This window comes from Heloderma suspectum, chromosome 4 (assembly GCF_057233095.1).
Source record: "Heloderma suspectum isolate Gila_16-S chromosome 4, 16-S_ref, whole genome shotgun sequence".
Taxonomy (NCBI): domain Eukaryota; kingdom Metazoa; phylum Chordata; class Lepidosauria; order Squamata; family Helodermatidae; genus Heloderma; species Heloderma suspectum.
In genome coordinates, this window is record NC_139461.1 from 261268777 (window position 1) to 261285834 (window position 17058).

General features: G+C 44.1%; 2 protein-coding genes across 5 annotated transcripts in view; both read right to left on the reverse strand.

The window, feature by feature from the left end:
* BCL2L15 (BCL2 like 15) lies at positions 1-15743 on the reverse strand. Of its 2 annotated transcripts, XR_014790673.1 has the most exons (6): positions 15609-15743; positions 11349-11534; positions 8030-8160; positions 7617-7708; positions 3025-3246; positions 212-361 (listed from the first exon to the last, which is right to left on the reverse strand). XR_014790673.1 is itself a non-coding variant. In XM_084853516.1 (5 exons), exons 2-5 carry the CDS (start codon positions 11527-11529, stop codon positions 323-325), a joined length of 573 nt encoding a protein of 190 aa, XP_084709642.1. In that variant the 5' UTR covers positions 11530-11534; positions 15609-15743; the 3' UTR covers positions 1-322. The 2 variants fall into 2 exon arrangements, 1 of the variants encoding a protein (XP_084709642.1); XM_084853516.1 differs by lacking the exon at positions 7617-7708 and having other exon boundaries at positions 1-361.
* Positions 15486-17058, reverse strand: part of AP4B1 (adaptor related protein complex 4 subunit beta 1) — a 14378-nt gene continuing 12805 nt past the window's right edge. For all 3 annotated transcript variants that reach the window (XM_084853512.1, XM_084853511.1, XM_084853509.1), the window contains exon 11: positions 15486-16987. In XM_084853512.1, coding sequence (XP_084709638.1) covers positions 16560-16987 — 428 coding nt within the window. In that variant the 3' untranslated portion in view covers positions 15486-16559. The remainder of the gene's footprint in view (positions 16988-17058) is intronic.

Below are 17058 nucleotides of genomic sequence, written 5' to 3' on the forward strand. Positions count from 1 at the left end.
GGGGGAGAAAGGTTTTTAATTGTTGCTATTGTTAGACACTTGGAAATCAGAAACCAGTACTGCTCTACTGCAGATTACCCAGCGATCAACCAGGAGATCCTGATCTGCCTTCCACCTATCCCTACATTACTGTTGATGGCTGGCAACATAATCCCCACCACAACACCCTCGCTGTAGTTTATTTTTGTTTAATTTTCTTTTTTATTTATTTGCAGGTTGTGTACTCCCCCTGCTGTGCAGCATCAGTACATGAACTCTCTCCAGCCCCATTTTCTTTAAAGCAGCCAAACAGAGCAAGGCTTCTTGTATTGAAAGTGAGAGATTACGAGTTATTTTGTCCTCTTCTGTTTCCAAAGTTCTCCTAAAATTAAAGAAAGGCAGTCACTGGAATTATGAGGACACAGCAGCAAATGGAAATAAATAACCCACCTCAAAAGGCATCTTATCAAGATCTCATTGCACCGGTGTGAAATACGTTAGGATTACAGAGACACACAGATAATATTACGGAGGCCGCATCTACCAGACACAGAGCCAAGGATCACTGGGAGGCTGAATCTCTTGTCCCAGGAAGATGACAAAAGGAAGACCAGCCTGGATTAGGTGGGCAAACACATGATGTTTGAGATCACTAGGTTTCTCTGAAAATCATCTTGCCGCTGAGCTTGTGCCCAATTCCCATTTGTGTTTACAATCGCTGTTTGCTTTGTGCAAATGGAAAACTTGCGCAAATTCAGCAGCAATTGAATGGGAGATTTATGCAGATCTCCTCCAATTTCTTCCATAGACTTCCATAGGGCTGATTCAGCCTAATGAGGAAATTTGCGCAAATGAGGACGTTTGTGTAAATCGAACTGGGAATCAGGAATGCAACGAACACAAGCATGTGTTCAATAATTTGCTAATATTTTTGGCAGACCTGTGCTAGCACTTGGAGCTTTGACCAGGGCATGCTTGTAAGTTTTGTGAGCAAAAACTGTATACATCCCTTTGTGTCCATTGAACAAAGAAGGAGAAATGGCAGGGAGCTTGCTTTGCTCCTTCCCAACCAGAAATACAGTGACGGCCAGAAATATTGGAACAAGGATAACTGTTTTGGCAGTTGGTCTCTGTACACCACCACATTGAAGTTGAAAGGAAACACACCCAGATGGGAGCGAAGCCAGGACTTTCAGCTGTAATTCAAGGGGTTTGACAAAAGTGGGGCACTAACCATTCAGGAAGTACAGCCAGTGGCACACACACACACACATTGTTGGTGGCTCATAAGTAATGGAACAAACCAACATCATTTCAAACTGAAGGATTGCCTTCACTACCTGGATGAAAATCCTTTGCAGTCAACGACTGCCTGAAGTCTGGAACCCATGGACATGACCAAATGCTGAGTTTCCTCCCTCGAGATGCTTTGCCAGGCCTTTACTGCAGCTGCCTTCAGCTGCTGCTTGTTTGTGGGTCTTTCTGCCTTCAGTCTTGTCTTCAGTAAGCAAAAAGCATGCTCTATTGGGTTGAGATCAGGTGACTGACTTGGCCATTGAAGAACATCCCACTTCTTTGCCTGGAGAAACTCTTGGGTAGCTTTTGCTGTATGTTTTGGGTCATTATCCATCTGCAATATGAAGCGGTGTCCTATCAGTTTGGCAGCATTCGGCTGAATCTGAGCAGAAAGTATAGTGCTATACACTTCAGAATTCATCCTGCTGCTTCTATCAGCAGTCAGGTCATCAATAAACACCAGTGACCCTGTTCCATTGGCACTCATACATGCCCATGCCATAACACTGCCTCCACTATGTTTGACGGATGATGTGGTATGCTTTGGATCATGAACTGTTCCTTTCCTTCTCCATACTTTCCTCTCCCCATCGTTCTGGTACAAGTTAATCTTGGTTTTATTAGTCCAAAGAATCTTATTCCAGAACTAGGCAGGCTTTTTTAGGTGTTTGCTGGCAAAGGCTAATCTGGCCTGTCTGTTCTTGAGCATTACCAGTGGTTTGCACCTTGTTGTGAAGCCTCTGTATTTACATTCATAAAGCAGTCTCTTGACTGTAGATGTTGACAATGACATGCCTACCTCCGCAAGAGCATTCTTGACCTGGCTAGATGTTGTGAAAGGGTTCCTCTTCACCATGAGCAGAATTCTGCTGTCATCCCCTTTAATAGTCTTCCGTGGTCTTCCAGGCCTTTTGCTGTTGCTGAGCTTGCCAGTTAATTCCTTCTTTTTCAGGATGTTCCAAACTGTTACATTGGCCACTCCCACTGTTTTTGCTATCTCTCTGATGGGTTTATTTTGTTTCCTCAGCCTAATGATGGCCTCCTTCACTCGCATGGACACCTCTTTGGACCTCATGTTGGGAGTTCCAGTGAACAGCTACCAAATGCAAATGTAACACTCAGAACCACCTCCAGGCCTTTTCTCTGCTTGATTGGTCATGGGGTATCCAGGAAACAGGCCACACCTGGCCATGCAGCTGCTTGTCAGTCATTCGTTCCATTACTTATGAGCCACCAATGATGGGTGTGTGTGTATGCCACTGGCTGTACTTCCTGAATGGTTAGTGCCCCACTTTTGTCAAACCCCTTGAATTACAGTTGAAAGTCCTGGCTTCGCTCCCATCTGGGTGTGTTTCCTTTCAACTTCAATGTGGTGGTGTACAGAGGCCAACTGCCAAAACAGTTATCCTTGTTCCAATATTTCTGGCCCTGACTGTAACATTTTGCTCCAAGCTGCCAGTTGTCCCGGGATTGCACTCTGGTCCTATCCATCAGCCACGGGACAAAGAGCTTTGTGTGTGTGTGGGGGTGTCTTTTGTATTAGTACGGTCTGTTATAAGTTGACTTCAAGCTATTTTGGACACAAGGCAAGGGGATAAACCTTTTTTAAAAAGACATTACAGGGTCTAGATAATGGAGAAGTATTGGAGTTTTTACACTGCATTGGGTGTGCTGCTGAAGGGTGGCATTGACCTTTGAACACAGTCTACCCAAGCGCTAAGCCAGAAGGTAAACATTAACTTAACTCACCCAGCCACCTTGCCTTTCAATATAGCCTCTCACTTCAGGGTTTCCATTGATTGCCTGTGTGAGTAAGTCTGGCTCATCCTGGAATATAGCAGGAGCTCTCTTCACAAGGCACATAGACAACTTCACAGCAACAGCCAGGAAAGCTCTTTCATACTCCAGCTCAGGATTCTGAGTGCTCCAGGTCTTGCTGAGAGATTCTGCCATTTCTCTGAATTTCTTCAGCTGGAATTGCAAGAGCGGAGGTTTCTAAAATCACAGTCTGCTATATAAGACAAAGGGCCAACACCATGGGAAAACAGCTGTGGTACACCAAAAAGTTTCAATGCAGAGGTCCTTATTTTCAACAGGATCAGAAGTCCCTTTTGCCATATATTGTGCATCGAAGTTGCTTTTCATAGCCATGGTTCTTCAAATACTAAGGCTCACATTAATTCAAGCTGAACCCTAGGTCAAATGAGACATATGCATCTGACTAGAGCAGATCACCAGAGGACAGCAGGGCAGCCACAGCGCATCTGTCTATGAAAGCTTATGCCATGCATTAGTTAGACTTTAAGGTGTCACGAGAACCTTTGTTGTTAGTGCCTAGAACAGTAGGCTTCTCTTGGTAGTAACTGCTGGAGACAGATAATAGTTTAAGTTGTTTCCAATGGCATAGTCATATTTATACTGTCCCCCATTTGTCTCTGGTCAAACAGACTTTCCAGATTCTTGAAAGAATAGGAGATGGAATAAGGCAACAAGTTACAAGCAGCATTCCCTCTTTTAAACTGTCTTCAACCCTCTGAAAAACCTATTGACTTGGTTTGCACATAATGCTAACCCATGGTTTATTTAACTTACGGTTTGTTGCCCTACTTGGGGTTTATCTGACAGACAATCAGATAAACCACAGTTTGTTTTCTCAATCCCTGGGCTGTTTGTTTCCTTCTTCCTTCATCCGCTCCCTTCCTGTATCCCAAACGCCCTTGCAGCACAGTAGTACTGGGATGTAGAATGGCAATTAAAAACAAACCAACACCTACTCTTGCCTGCCGCCTCTTTAGCCTGGTAAAACAACCCATGAGCAACCCACAGTTCTAGGTTCACACATAACAACTCATGGTTTACAGAGCACAGAGTTTACAGCCCAACAACAAACTATGTGTTCCCTTTCTGGGTTGTTTGTGCTTAACAAACCATACTTTATTTCTGCAGCTGGGATTGTACATCACGACAATCCAGAATTAAGCAGCCTGGATCCATCATTCTCATTAGAGGCCCAAGTGGCTTCTGTGGCAGAGAAGCACCTATTACCAACTCAGGCTGGTATATCAGCTATGTCCTTTCCTGGACAGGATAGCCTGGCCACTGAAGTCCATACGTTGCTAACCTCATGTTTAGATTAGTGTAATGCACGCTATGTGAGGCTGCCCTCATGGTTGGTCCAGAAGCTGCTGCTGGTGCAGAATGCAGCAGCTAGGAAACTGAGTGTAGTGTCTGGCGGTCAACATACCACACCATTGTTGAAGCAACTGCGTTGGCTACCTATTAGCTACCAAGGCAAGTGTAAGGTCTTGCTGTTGGCATATAAAGCCCTGAAAAGCTTGGGACCAGGTTACCTGGCGAATCGCCTCCCCCAGTACAGACCTGTGCAAGCATTAAGAGCATCGGAGGAGGCCCTGCTAGTTGTACTATGACCTGCAGATTGCCATCTCACAGCAACCAGGAAGCGGGCTTTCCGTTTATGGAATTATCTCCCCCTGGGATTCAGGAGGCGCCAACTGTACCATGCTTTAGGCACCAATTAAAGCCTCATTTCTTTGCCCAGGCCTTCCCTGAGGGAATGTGCTGCCCAGTCTGTTTGTTTTTAATTATGATGTTGTATTGGTTTTAATTAATTTAATGTTTTTATTAATGTTTTATATACATGTTTTAGCAATTATGTATTTTCATTGTATTTTACTGTATATTATAATGTATTTTGATGTACCTGGGATTCTTTTGTGAATCACTTAGAGATATGTTTAAACATGTTCAGCAGTATTTAAATCTATTAAATAACTAAACAGCCCATACCATGGGTTAGAGTTAGATGCGAACCCAGCCATTGTCTTGCTCCAGCCCAGCCTTCCCCAACCTAGTGCCCTCCAGCTCTGTTGAAATACAACTCCCATAATCCCCATGGACAATGGCCAGGCTTGCTGGGGATTATGGGGGTCATAGTTCAACACATCTGGAGGTTGCCAGGTTGGGGAAGAGTGTTCCAGCCAGTTGCTATGCCAGTCTGCTGCTCCGAACAGGTTCCATGTGTTTATGGTTCATGAAAAGTGCAGTAGTGAATGGATAAAAATCCAATATAAAACCAAGTTTATATAATTAGTTATCGTGGGATGTTATCTCACCAGGGGATAAGGCCCTGCTAGGTCAAGAGATCACAATGGCAGGAAAAAGGCTGGGATCTAGCTTGGTGAGTTACCCAATGCTGTCTGTGCTTGGGTCTCAACACCCCTTTCAGCCCTAGCATAGAATAGGATTTCCAAACATTAGCCCTTTTGATAGGCAGGTAGAAAGTGGCATCTGGATTGGCTATGCCAAATACGAGGATCTGGGCCTTTTGACTAGTTAACAGAACAATAGTTCCTGTTGAGATATTGGTGTCCAGATTGGGCTCCAGTTTCTGCAGGAGTTTCCTCCCTCTTGTTATTCCTTCTCCTAGTCTTTGAACAGTTTTCTTTGTGATGATATGCATTTCAGCTTCCAATGCTGCACTGCTCCAACAGTTATGCTCCTGGGCCGTTTTTTTAATTTATTGAATTTTATTATTTTTTATATGCTACCCACAAATAAAGGTTCTCGGGATGACTTACAATAAAAGAACTGATACATAAAAGATAAAACCATAACCTCTAAATACAGCACAAAAAAACAGCAGCAGAGGATAAAACAAATATAAGAGAACACAGCAGAAATTTCACAAATCTAAACAACTCTAAAAATGTCACAGGATCTATAGATCACTAAAAATAAAAAATAAGATTAAAAATTAAAAGGGCTGGGAAAATAAAAAGGCATCCAGTTGGCACCAGGAGGAGCAGAGTGTAGATACCAAACAAGCCTCTCTGGGGGTGGGCGTTCCATAAATGGGGTGCTTCCACTGACCCAGCCTTTTTCTCTGGAATTGTCTGCAGTGGCTTTGAGTCAGCCACAGCTTCAAGCTCAGTCCACACTCTGATCTGTTTATATCAGGGGTGGGGAATATTTTTCAGCCCAAGGGCCAAATTTAATTTCAGAGAAACGTTGGGGGTCATATTCCAGTGGTGAGTGGGACCAAAGGCAAGAGGCCAGGACCAAAATGCCAAAAATATCAGCATATTTTCACTTAAAGCTCTTACTGCCAGAAACTAAGCCTTAGGGGAAGCATTTCGGCTTTTTAGAATGGGGAGAACAAACTGTACAAAAGCTGGGAAATCACCAAATGATTGGTGGTTGGAGGAAAGGGCCATCTGGAAAAACCTGAAGGGCCAGATTCAGACCCCAGGTGGGCCAGATTTGGCCTCTGGGCCTGAGGTTCCCCACCCCTGGTTTATATATTTAAGGTGTGACATTAGGGCACAACTAGATGAGGTGGTGGAAAGTCTATGGGCATCTCCTGCACTGAGCAGGGGGTTCTGCATTGAGCAGGGGGTTGGACTCGATGGCCTTGTAGGCCCCTTCCAGCACTACTATTCCATAATTCTATGATTCTATGATCTCTACACCAGCCTAAAATCCTGCATTTAAAATGGGGCTTTCTGCTTCCGTTTTAAATGCAAGATCACAATTCCCTTTTTCACACGCTTCCTTTCCCCCCTCCCCTTCCTCCCTCCTTCTCCCCATATCTGAGTCTTCCATGATCTTTCATTGATCTTTCCCCTCTTCTTGCTGCTGAGGAAACTCAAGTGGAACACAACAGGGTAATCTGATAGCTCATTATCTGCAATTATTTAAAAATGGAACAAAGGGCATTTAGTGCAGGAGACGCCCTGGAGGGTCACGGCGTCATGTAAAGAGCCCACAAACTTCTGCAAAGGAGCAGTCTCAATTGCAGGATAAAAGCTCCGTATGAAGGAGCCCTATGATTACATCTCCCTTTTTGATCAGGATAAATGAAGCTGTAGTAAGTGTGACTGGGTGATTCAGATCAGGGGGTGATCCATTTCCCCCTGCACCATTTCCCAACCTGAATGACCCCCACCCCCTTGCTGGAGCCATTCTTTGCTCTGTGGGGGAAATATACAGCTTAAGTGAGCTGAAAAAGATAACTATCCCAGGCAAGGTCCAAGGCTGCCACTTTCTGTTTTTAAAAATTCTGGCAGAGCACTTCTAAGCCCTGCATTTAAAAACAAAAAACTACACTTACTAAACAAACATCACCAGCTCAAGATTTTTCTTGAGGATGAAGGGTAACTGAAATGCAAAACTAAATATTGTAACAAAGCGAGCAAGAACTAAAATGTATAACGTTCAGTCCTAGCAGTGTTTGGCACTGAACTTCCTCTTCCTCACTCCCTTCCCTTTCTTTTCTTCCTCCACTTCCTTCTCTCTCTTCTTGCCATGAGCAACAGACTCACCTCTCGCTATGAGGCATGTGTCCATCAGCAGTTCTCCACTCAGATTCAACATGTGTGCTTTGCACAGCGGGTCGCAGTCTGTGAAAATGGCTCTAGAATGAGAGGGGCGTTTTCTACTGAAGATCCAATGCAGCTCCTTCTTCTCTGGCACACTTGAGCCTGTCACTTCACACCTGCCCTACCATCCCTCCCGCCCCAACACACACACACATCCATCAATCTTGATGTACTGTATGTTTGAGGCCAACAAGCCCCCTTTCCTACAATTTGGTTAACTAGCCCCTGGCCAGATTATCCTATTTGCCCTTGTTTCATTTTTGTTACTTGTAGATAGGCTTGGACAGCTGTTTTCCTTTGTTCACTATGACATAATTGGAAATGTTTTGGCTAGAGAACTTAGCTGAGTGCATTACCTTTTCGTTGCTTCTCTCTGCAATAACCATCTGTACTGGCCCCTCCAAGTCCGCATTATACTGGTCTCCTATTTGTCGCAGTCTCTTGGCAATAACCTTTGGGTCAAACGTGCTTGCAGTGCTACCTGCAGCTTAAAAGAAAGCAAATATAGACTTTCAGTTTCCACCTCTATGCAAAAACTTTCAAATCCCAGTTCTAATGGTATTATTTATGTCTTGCAAAGACTAGGTGACTTTATGTGAGGCAAGACTTCAAAAGGACAGAGGAGGAAAGTGCACAGAACAAGATTGGTAGGTGAGGTAGACAGAAGCTGATACAACGATTGCTTTTCCAAATTAGTAATGGGGGGGGGGATTACATTTGTTCTAAGGCAAGTAGCTGTAGTACTGACATCCATCCCTACAGCCTTTCTAAATCATGGATTTAAAAATAGTCCAATGCCCAGTTTGGAAATTCCAGTTTGAACTGCATTCATCAAGCAAACTATTTTTATTCATCACACCTTGGTTTGATACTGTGGCAGGCAGATAGGAGGCTAGGCAAAAAATACAAGTCTTCAAACAGGCCCTAACCACCCCTCCTTCCACAGCACCTTTCCCTAAAAATGCCAGGGCGCTGTGGTCACCATCAGAGGCTCTTCTGGTTGTGCCACATTCTGCAGAAGTCCATCTAGTGACAACCAAAAAGAGGGCCTTTTCTGTAGTGGTACCTACTCTCTGGAATACCTTTCCCCCAGAAATAAAACATTCACTAACTGTGATGCAGTTTGGGTGCATGTTGAAGACTTAAAAATCCGCCTTGGTGTTGGATGATTTGTGATGCCTTTATATTAGTTATTTTTGCATAGTTATATTGTATATTGTATATTGTATATTATGGTTTTTATTGTGGTATAAAAGTAATACAAATGAAATAAGTTTTTATGAAATCTAGAGGAACAATGACCACTTATAAGTACCTTCCCAAACACAGCTTCTCCCTATGTACAAATTAGCTTTTGACTGTGTGATCTAATAGTGGCTTTTTCTGGTCCAACCTTAGAAATACTGCATTGTAAATCCCAAGCAACTGGCTCTTTCTTCTCATCCAACAGGTGGACTGTGCAAGGGTGTGTGTACGTACACTCTTTCCTATGCTAGTGCCAGGGGACACCAAGGAGAGTCACACCATGCATCTGTGCAGTTTGCTATGTTTTTAATTTGTTGCTATTCTATATTATTATTATTATTATTATTATTATTATTATTATTATTATTATTGAGCACCACTTTTGGCAGAAAGGCAGGATATTAAATAAGGGCACAATCCTATGGCCGCTAGTCAGCGGCTAGATGGCCATAGGATATGTCGGTTTCTGGTAACCAACATCGGAGCCTGCGCTTCGAGTTTGGTTCCCTGAGAACCAGCCTTCCCCCCATTCCATGCTGCCTTGTAGGCAGTGTGGAATGGCCCTGCGCTCTGCACTCGGAAGAGGAGCATGGAGCGGCAAAAACGGGGTGTTCCTAGGGGTGTTCTGGGGTGGGGAAGGTGGAAATGCCGATACGACATATCCAACGTGTCGTCCGGCAGCCATTTCCCTGGCACCACCTTCCCATGGATAGACAGCCGAAATCAGCTGTCTAGCTGCAAATGCAGGGCAGCTGAAGCATGGAGGGGATGATCCCCTCCGCACTTCTCCTGCCCTGCATTGGATCCCGGTAGGATTGCTCCCTATGCCTTTTAACTTTTATTGCAAGCTGCCGTTAGGATCCTTCTGAATTGAAGAGTGTCACAGAGATAATACAAACAAACTTCAGCGTTTACTAAGTCTGACTTGGGGATCTGTGAATCAACAAAACTTGATCTCGCAGAAGTTCTCCAGTTTCCATCTCAAAGCTCCTTCCAACTCAAGTCTGTATCAAAGAAAAGCTTCTATTTTCTCATGAAAATCTGCATATTTTCGTGTGTATATGCATCAATTGCGTGTATCTCTGAAATATATGTATTAAAGTGTATTTCTGTGCATTTTTCAAAAGCACACATCTTTTCATGCACGTTTTTCAGATGTACACATGGTGTCAGTTGAATGCATCTTTTTTTGGTCCATGAATCATACTGCAAGCTCAGAAACGTATGAACTTCGACCATAGATTGCATCCAAATCCGTGTTCAGCCCAGAAGGTGCAAACTGGGTAAATCCTGATAAAAAAAAGGAACTGAAACAAATTTCTCATACATCCCTAATCTGACTTAACACTACAGTAATCCAGACAAACCCTCACAAGTAATGACAGGTGCTGCAGCAAAGCAGCAGAAACTATCATGTCTGCATTCTTTATTAGAATATTAAGGGTGCAATCGTATATATGTTTAAACAGAAAAAAGTCCTACAACTCCCAGCATTCCTAATCAGCCATGCTGGCTGGGAAATGTTGGGAGCTGAAGAAGTTTTTTCTATCTACGCATTCATATGATTGCACCTGGAGGGACAGGAGGCCTCCTTGGAACTCGGAGGTGATCGCCTATCCAATGCAGGGCAGGAGAAGCGCGGAGGGGATCATCCCCTCTGTGCTTCAGCCACCCTGCATTTACAGCTAGACAGGCGATTTCAGCTGTCAAGCCGTGGGACCCGGAGTGTGGGAAGTGGCAGCCAGACAACATGTAGGATGTGTCGTACCAGCATTTCCAACTTTCCCACCCTGACATGCCCCCAGGAACGCCCCATTTTTGCTGCTCTGCGCTCTTCTTCCAAGCGCAGGGCCGTTCCGTGCTGACTATAAGGCAGTGCGGGAGGGGGTGGAGGTTGGTTCTCAGGGAACTGACCTATCCTATGGCTGTCTAGCTGCTAACTAGTGGCCATAGGTTTGCGTCCTAATCAACTAAAGTTTTAAGTAATAAGCAGTAGGGTTAGGAAAGAACTATTTTATTTGTGAAGTTATTTTAGGTTCTGAAGTTACTAACAGGAAACGAGGAAGAATATATTCAAGATGGCCTTTCCTTCTGACAGTGAGGGGAAATTTGTGTTATCATAAACCTGTTTCAGTATCTTAAAAAGACAGCTTTGATAGTTCAGAAATACAAAAATTTAATTATAACTGATAAAATGATTACAGGGCAGATGGCAAATTGCTCTAAAGTCTTTAAATTAGTGGGCAACTCTAGTGTCTATGCACTATGACTTAAGGGAAGTTCCTGATAAACCCTTGGGCTCTAACGAACTATGAACAATTATACGAGGCCTCTTTACTTACATCCAAACTCAAGCAAGCAGTTCCTGACTTTACAGCTCTCGAGGGGAGCTGGTACCAACAGCACATTTTTCTAGACAAGCAATCATACCTGCATCCTCTACTGGCTCGGCCCTTAGCTCTAGACCACGAAAACCTGTTTGCGACTTCTCAAGGGAAACGCCATAAAGTAATGCTTCCACAATTTGCTCAGTTTGTTCCTCGAAGGTCATCGAGTTCTTCATGTTAGCAGTTTGTACACAAAGGTGCTGCCACACTTTCCCAGCAGTCATTCTTCCTATGGGCAAGAGAGGTTTCACAAAGGAAGTCTCTACCAGTTTCCCACCAGATCAGAATGTATGACAGGATCTACACCAAGATTCTCTCCAGAACAGGCTACTTGCCTTATGTGGGGAAGTTCATTCCTATTTGGTTTGTAGCTACACCCACAGTATCAGCATTTACATAGTACCAGCGCTGAGTAATAAAAGACACTTCTTGCCAGTTTTCAGTGAGTTAAATCTAGTATTGCTTCCTGTTCTTCCTGGTAGGAACTTCAGCTCAGTAGGGTTGCTTACGAAAGCAGCTACAATCAAATGTTATATTGATGTCATGGCAACCACAGTTTTATATAGGATATAGATTACATCCCCATCAGGCAACTGTGTATCTATTTTTCAGTCTCTTGTTATCAGAATTGCACCGTTCTTATCTGTTTTGCAACAGTATTACAGTACTTTGCCATCATTTCTCTGAAATGACTAAGTATTTCTTAGAAACGCTATGCCTAAATATATCACTGGGGCTGTTTTCAACTTTGAGATCTTTTGCAACCAAGCACTTAAATATTAGGATATGGCAGACCTGAAGGAATAAAGGGTTAATTTGGCGGAGAATGGACCATATGTTAGTCCAGTATGCCAAAAATGTGCTTACATTTCTTATGAAATATCAGTGTTAACCTAAAATGGTAATATCTGGGGAGGGTACAAAATTAGCACCCATTGTTCCATTGTTCCCCATGCATTTCTACTCAGAAGTGAGCCCCTTGAAGTTCAATGGGTCTTTCTCCCATGTAAATGTGTATAGGACTGAAGCCTAACGCATTTGTCTTTCAAGACCCCAAATAAATATTTTAACCATGTCTGGGGGTTGGGGTAGGAGGAGATCAATGGTTATTTTTAAACTTTTGTTGTTAGTATTCCCCAAAGTTATCATTCCCTACTGTCCTCTTTTTTAAAAAATGTATGCAATGGGAGAATTACTACTGGAATCTAGGTTGGCAGATTTCAGTGCTTTGTCATGAGTCATTTGTTCCTCTGAATCGAACAAAGACTCTTCTGTGAACAACTCTCTTGTTTTATACATCTCATGATATTTGTTCATATTTCAGTCATGTTTGTAAATTTTGCATAGAAATTGAAAAGACAGGCTATAAATAACTTTAAACAAAACATACCTCTGGAGCTTTTTATTTCAATTGCTGTAGCTCTCTGCAAGTATATGTACTTCTCATTCAGGCCGAACAATTTTTCTTCTTCTATTTCTTTACTACTTGAATTGACTTTTGGCTTACTTCTTAATGTACTTGCCCATATCATTAGCAGTGGACAAGCACCTAGCATAGCACAGCGTTTCTGTACAATTCATTCTGATTTACACATTTCTGTCAGTTGAGAATTCTCTATGTATGTCTGGCTCTGTAGCGTGCGTGCGTGTGTATCTCATGTGTGTGGAGATCGATAGGGGAGGAGAATAGAAAGTCTTTAAAAAGGATCCTCCAGCACTTTAGAGATGGTTGATACATCAAGTTTGTTGATGAGAATATGCTGGTCCCTTTACATTACTGAAAGCAAACCCAGTCCCCTTAACATCAAGAGCCATGGAAAGGAGGCTGGCTTGGGAATTAAGGAAGCTCTACAATAATGGGTCTGCCAAATTCCTATGGCTTCCAAAGCGCTCATGGGCATGGCGAGTTTAGAAAACTTTAATAGAAGCCACGTTCTCAATAGTACTCATTTCAATCAGGCTTCAGGCCTGGGCATGGGACAGAAATGGCCTTGGTCACCTTGGTGGATGGTATGAGGAGGTCTCTGGATAGGGGTGAATGCTCCTTCCATTTTCTCCTCAATCTCTCAGCAGCTTTTGATACCATTGTCCACAATATCCTCTTGAATCATCTGGAGGGGTTGGGCATAGGGGACACTGTATTATGGTGGTTCCGTTCCTTCCTCTCTGGCAGGTACCAGAGGGTAGCTCTGGCGGAGGAGACTTCAGACCCTTGGCTGCTCACTTGCAGGATGCCACAGGGTTCCATCTTCTCCCTGATATTTAACATCTATGTGAAGCTGCTGGGGGCTATCATCAGGAGGTTTGGGATGTAGTGTCACCAATATGCGGATGACACACAACTCTACCTCTTATTTAAATCCTCATCAAGGATGGCCGTAGAAACCCTGTCCAAGTGTCTGGAGTGAGTGAATGGCTGGATGGGAAGGAATAAGCTGAAACTGAACCCTGACAAAAACAAAGTACTTTTGGTGGGAGACAAGGGGAGGGAGGGGGATGTTGATCTGGTGTTGAATGGGGTGCAGCTGCCCAGAAGGACCAGGTCCACAGCCTGGGGGTCATTTTATACTCCCAGCTGTCCATGGAGGCTCAGGTGTCGGCCATGAGGCGGGCGGTGCTGTACCAACTCCATCTGATATGGCGGCTGCGCCCCTACCTCCCTAACTATCTGCTCCCATTAGTAGTTCATGCCCTGGTCTCCTCTCGCCTAGACTACTGTAATGCACTCTATGTGGGGTTACCCTTGAAGACAGTTCAGAAGTTGTAGCTGGTGCAGAACGCAGTAGCCCGCCTGATTAAAGGCAGCCATCAGCGAGATCACATCACTCCAGTGCTGAAGGAGTTGCACTGGTTACCAGTTGTTTTCCGGGCCCAATGCAAGGTGTTGGTATTGACCTTTAAAACCCTATATGGTTCCTGTCCAGTTTATCTTAAGGAGTGCCTCCAGCAATACCAGGGATTGGCCTTGGAAGGCCTTCTGTCTGTCACATCAGCAAGGACAACTAGGCTGGTGAGGACTAGGGAGAGGGCCTTTTCTGTGGTGGCCCCCACTTTGTGGAATTCCCTCTCTAGTGACCTCCGGCATGTCCCCTCTTTAATGAGCTTCCGCAGGCTTTGAAAACCTGGCTGTTCAGGTGAGCATTTGGAGTGGGTTAGGTTTTTTTTTTAGAGCAATGTTGCTTTGTTCAGTTGATTATGTTGCATTGTGTAGCCGGCCAGATGGGTGGCTAATAAATCTAATAAACTAAATAAATTCTCCTTTTCCAGCTCCCCCCAATTCCCCGTGCATTGTAATTTTGCACATCTTGACTTAAATATTTTTAGGGGGCAATCCTATGGCCACTAGACACTGTCTAGAGGGCCATAGAATATGCTGTTTTCCAGGAACCGACCTCGGAGCCCATGCTCCGAGGTCAGTTCCCAGAAGACTGACCTCCCCCCTCGTCCATGCTGCCTCTGAGGCAGTGCAGTGAAGCCCCATCCTCCACGTTCATAAGAGGAGCGCGGAGTGACTGCAAAGAGGCCTTTCGAGGGGCCTTCTGAGGAAGGGAGAGCGGAGCTGCGCATACAACACACCCAATGTGTTGTACGGCAGCTTCCTCTCTCGGTTGGGCCCCCCGCTGCTAGATAGCCAAAAACGGCTGTCTAGCGAAAAAAAAGCAAGGCAGGAGAGATGCGGAGGGAACGATCCCCCCATGCCTCTCCTGCCTTGCTTTGGATAGGCGGTCGCCTCAGAGTTCCAAGGGGGCCGCCTATCTAGTTAGGATTGCGCCCTTAATGTTCCTAAGTTAGAACCATCTGGATGTGCCTCTAAAAGTTGCTTGCTCTTAGAGAAACTCTTCAGAGCTTCTTGCTCTAAAGCAAGGTGGACAACTTGTGGCCCTCCAGCTGTTTTGGCCTACAATACCTATCAGCCCTAGCAAGCATAGCCAATGGTGAGGGATGATGGCAGTTGTAGGCCAAAACATCTGAAAGGCCCATGTTGTCCATCCCTTCTCTAAAGTTGCTTCTTGTTCTGGAGTAATTTTTTTCAGTTCAGAGATCAGGACTTTATCTCTTAATCAAGTACCATTCTAATGCAGGAGGGCTGGGGGTAGGAAAAGATATAGCCCTGCTATGACTGTTATATATTATAATGCCATCAGCATGTTTTGTACTAGAGAGAACCCATAAGTATTAGTATTAAATACTCACTTTAATTAATACAAGGATAATAATCAGGCCACACTAATAATCCATTACCCCAAATAATTCAGCAAAATGGTAACTCTTCACCACAAACACATATGTATGACTGACAGACCTGTTAGGACCACCTCTAAGAGCAGTATCCAATGGAGATGGAGTTATGGATGGAGCTATGAACCACTGTGGATTACATCTTCTTCCATCTTTGCAATCCTGATGGCATCCCCTGAAGTTGATCCATGTTAGCTCTGCTGTTGTTTTTAAAAATCTCATCCATTTAAACAGAGTTCTAGGCCATCTGATTTCTGGTAAAAGGCACTTCCTTCTAAACCAAGTTTCATTTTCTCTTCCACTATCATTGTAGATGTTTGTTCCTTAACCTCAAAATAGCATGATTCTCAAGTTGTTCCCTTAAGAAATCCCTTGATCCATTAAGAAAAGGTCTTTCTTTAAAGACAGAGTAGAGGTTCCTGTGTACATTTCTGATGGAAAAAAGCCCAAACGCCCTGCATGTGTACTCTCAGTTCTGAACAGGATGGGAGAAAAATCATTTGAAGGGCAAATATTCTCACTTTTGTTATTGCCTATTTCATTTATTGCCTATTTTCCATTAATATATCAGTAGACTTAACATATTTGCTGACCCATGCAATTAGTGACCCTTTCCAGGCACCCTAGTCCAGCCCCAATCCCCACCACTCAGGATTTCAGCTCCTTCTGAACTACTGATGTGGTTCTGTATATATGTATTTATTACATTTCTATACCACCCAATAGCCGAAGCTCTCTGGCTGGAATGCAGCTCCCTGGGTCAGGACAAAAATATGCCCACCTTATTTCCCTATCTAATGACTGCTCATTTTTCTCATACGCTGCATATACCTTTCCAGGTTATATGCTGTTCTCCCTGGCATCACCAGCTGGTCTCTATCAGGACAAGGGGTGTGCAAGGCCTTTAGTTACAATTCATAACAGCTGCAACTTAATTTGAAGTAAAGCAAGCCATATCAAAAAACAAACCCCCTGCATCTTTCCATTCATGACCAATATCAAAGGTCAGAAAGAATCAGGACATCAATCCTGCCACGGACTCCAATACAGTCTTCAAGACGGAGATGAAGGCCTGCAGTGCCTCAGGCTTGTTTTCACTTTGCTTCACCAACATTTGCATCTCTGCATCCCCCATCTCAAGCAGCAGCTCAGTCAGGAAAAGGCAGCCAGTGTTATCCTGGGCTCCAAGATAGGCTTTCCACAGCTGGGAACCGGCCTTGCTCATTGCAATAGTCTGGATATGGACAACCTGTAGTGCTGCCTGTATGGTGTCTGGCAGCACAGTTTCCAGCCAGGGTACAGCTTGCTGGCAACCCACACCCAGGTTTAGCCATGTCCTCTCAAACTGCTCTGCAGTCAGATGGAAGCTGGGCATTAGAATAAGGCCACTTGAGTTGACATGCACATAAGGAACCTTCTCTTGTTTTTCTGACATCACTGGCTCTGAAAAAGAAGAAACAGAAGCCATGTTAGGCAACAGGAATCACTGCATGCCTGGCATGAACATCGGAGCT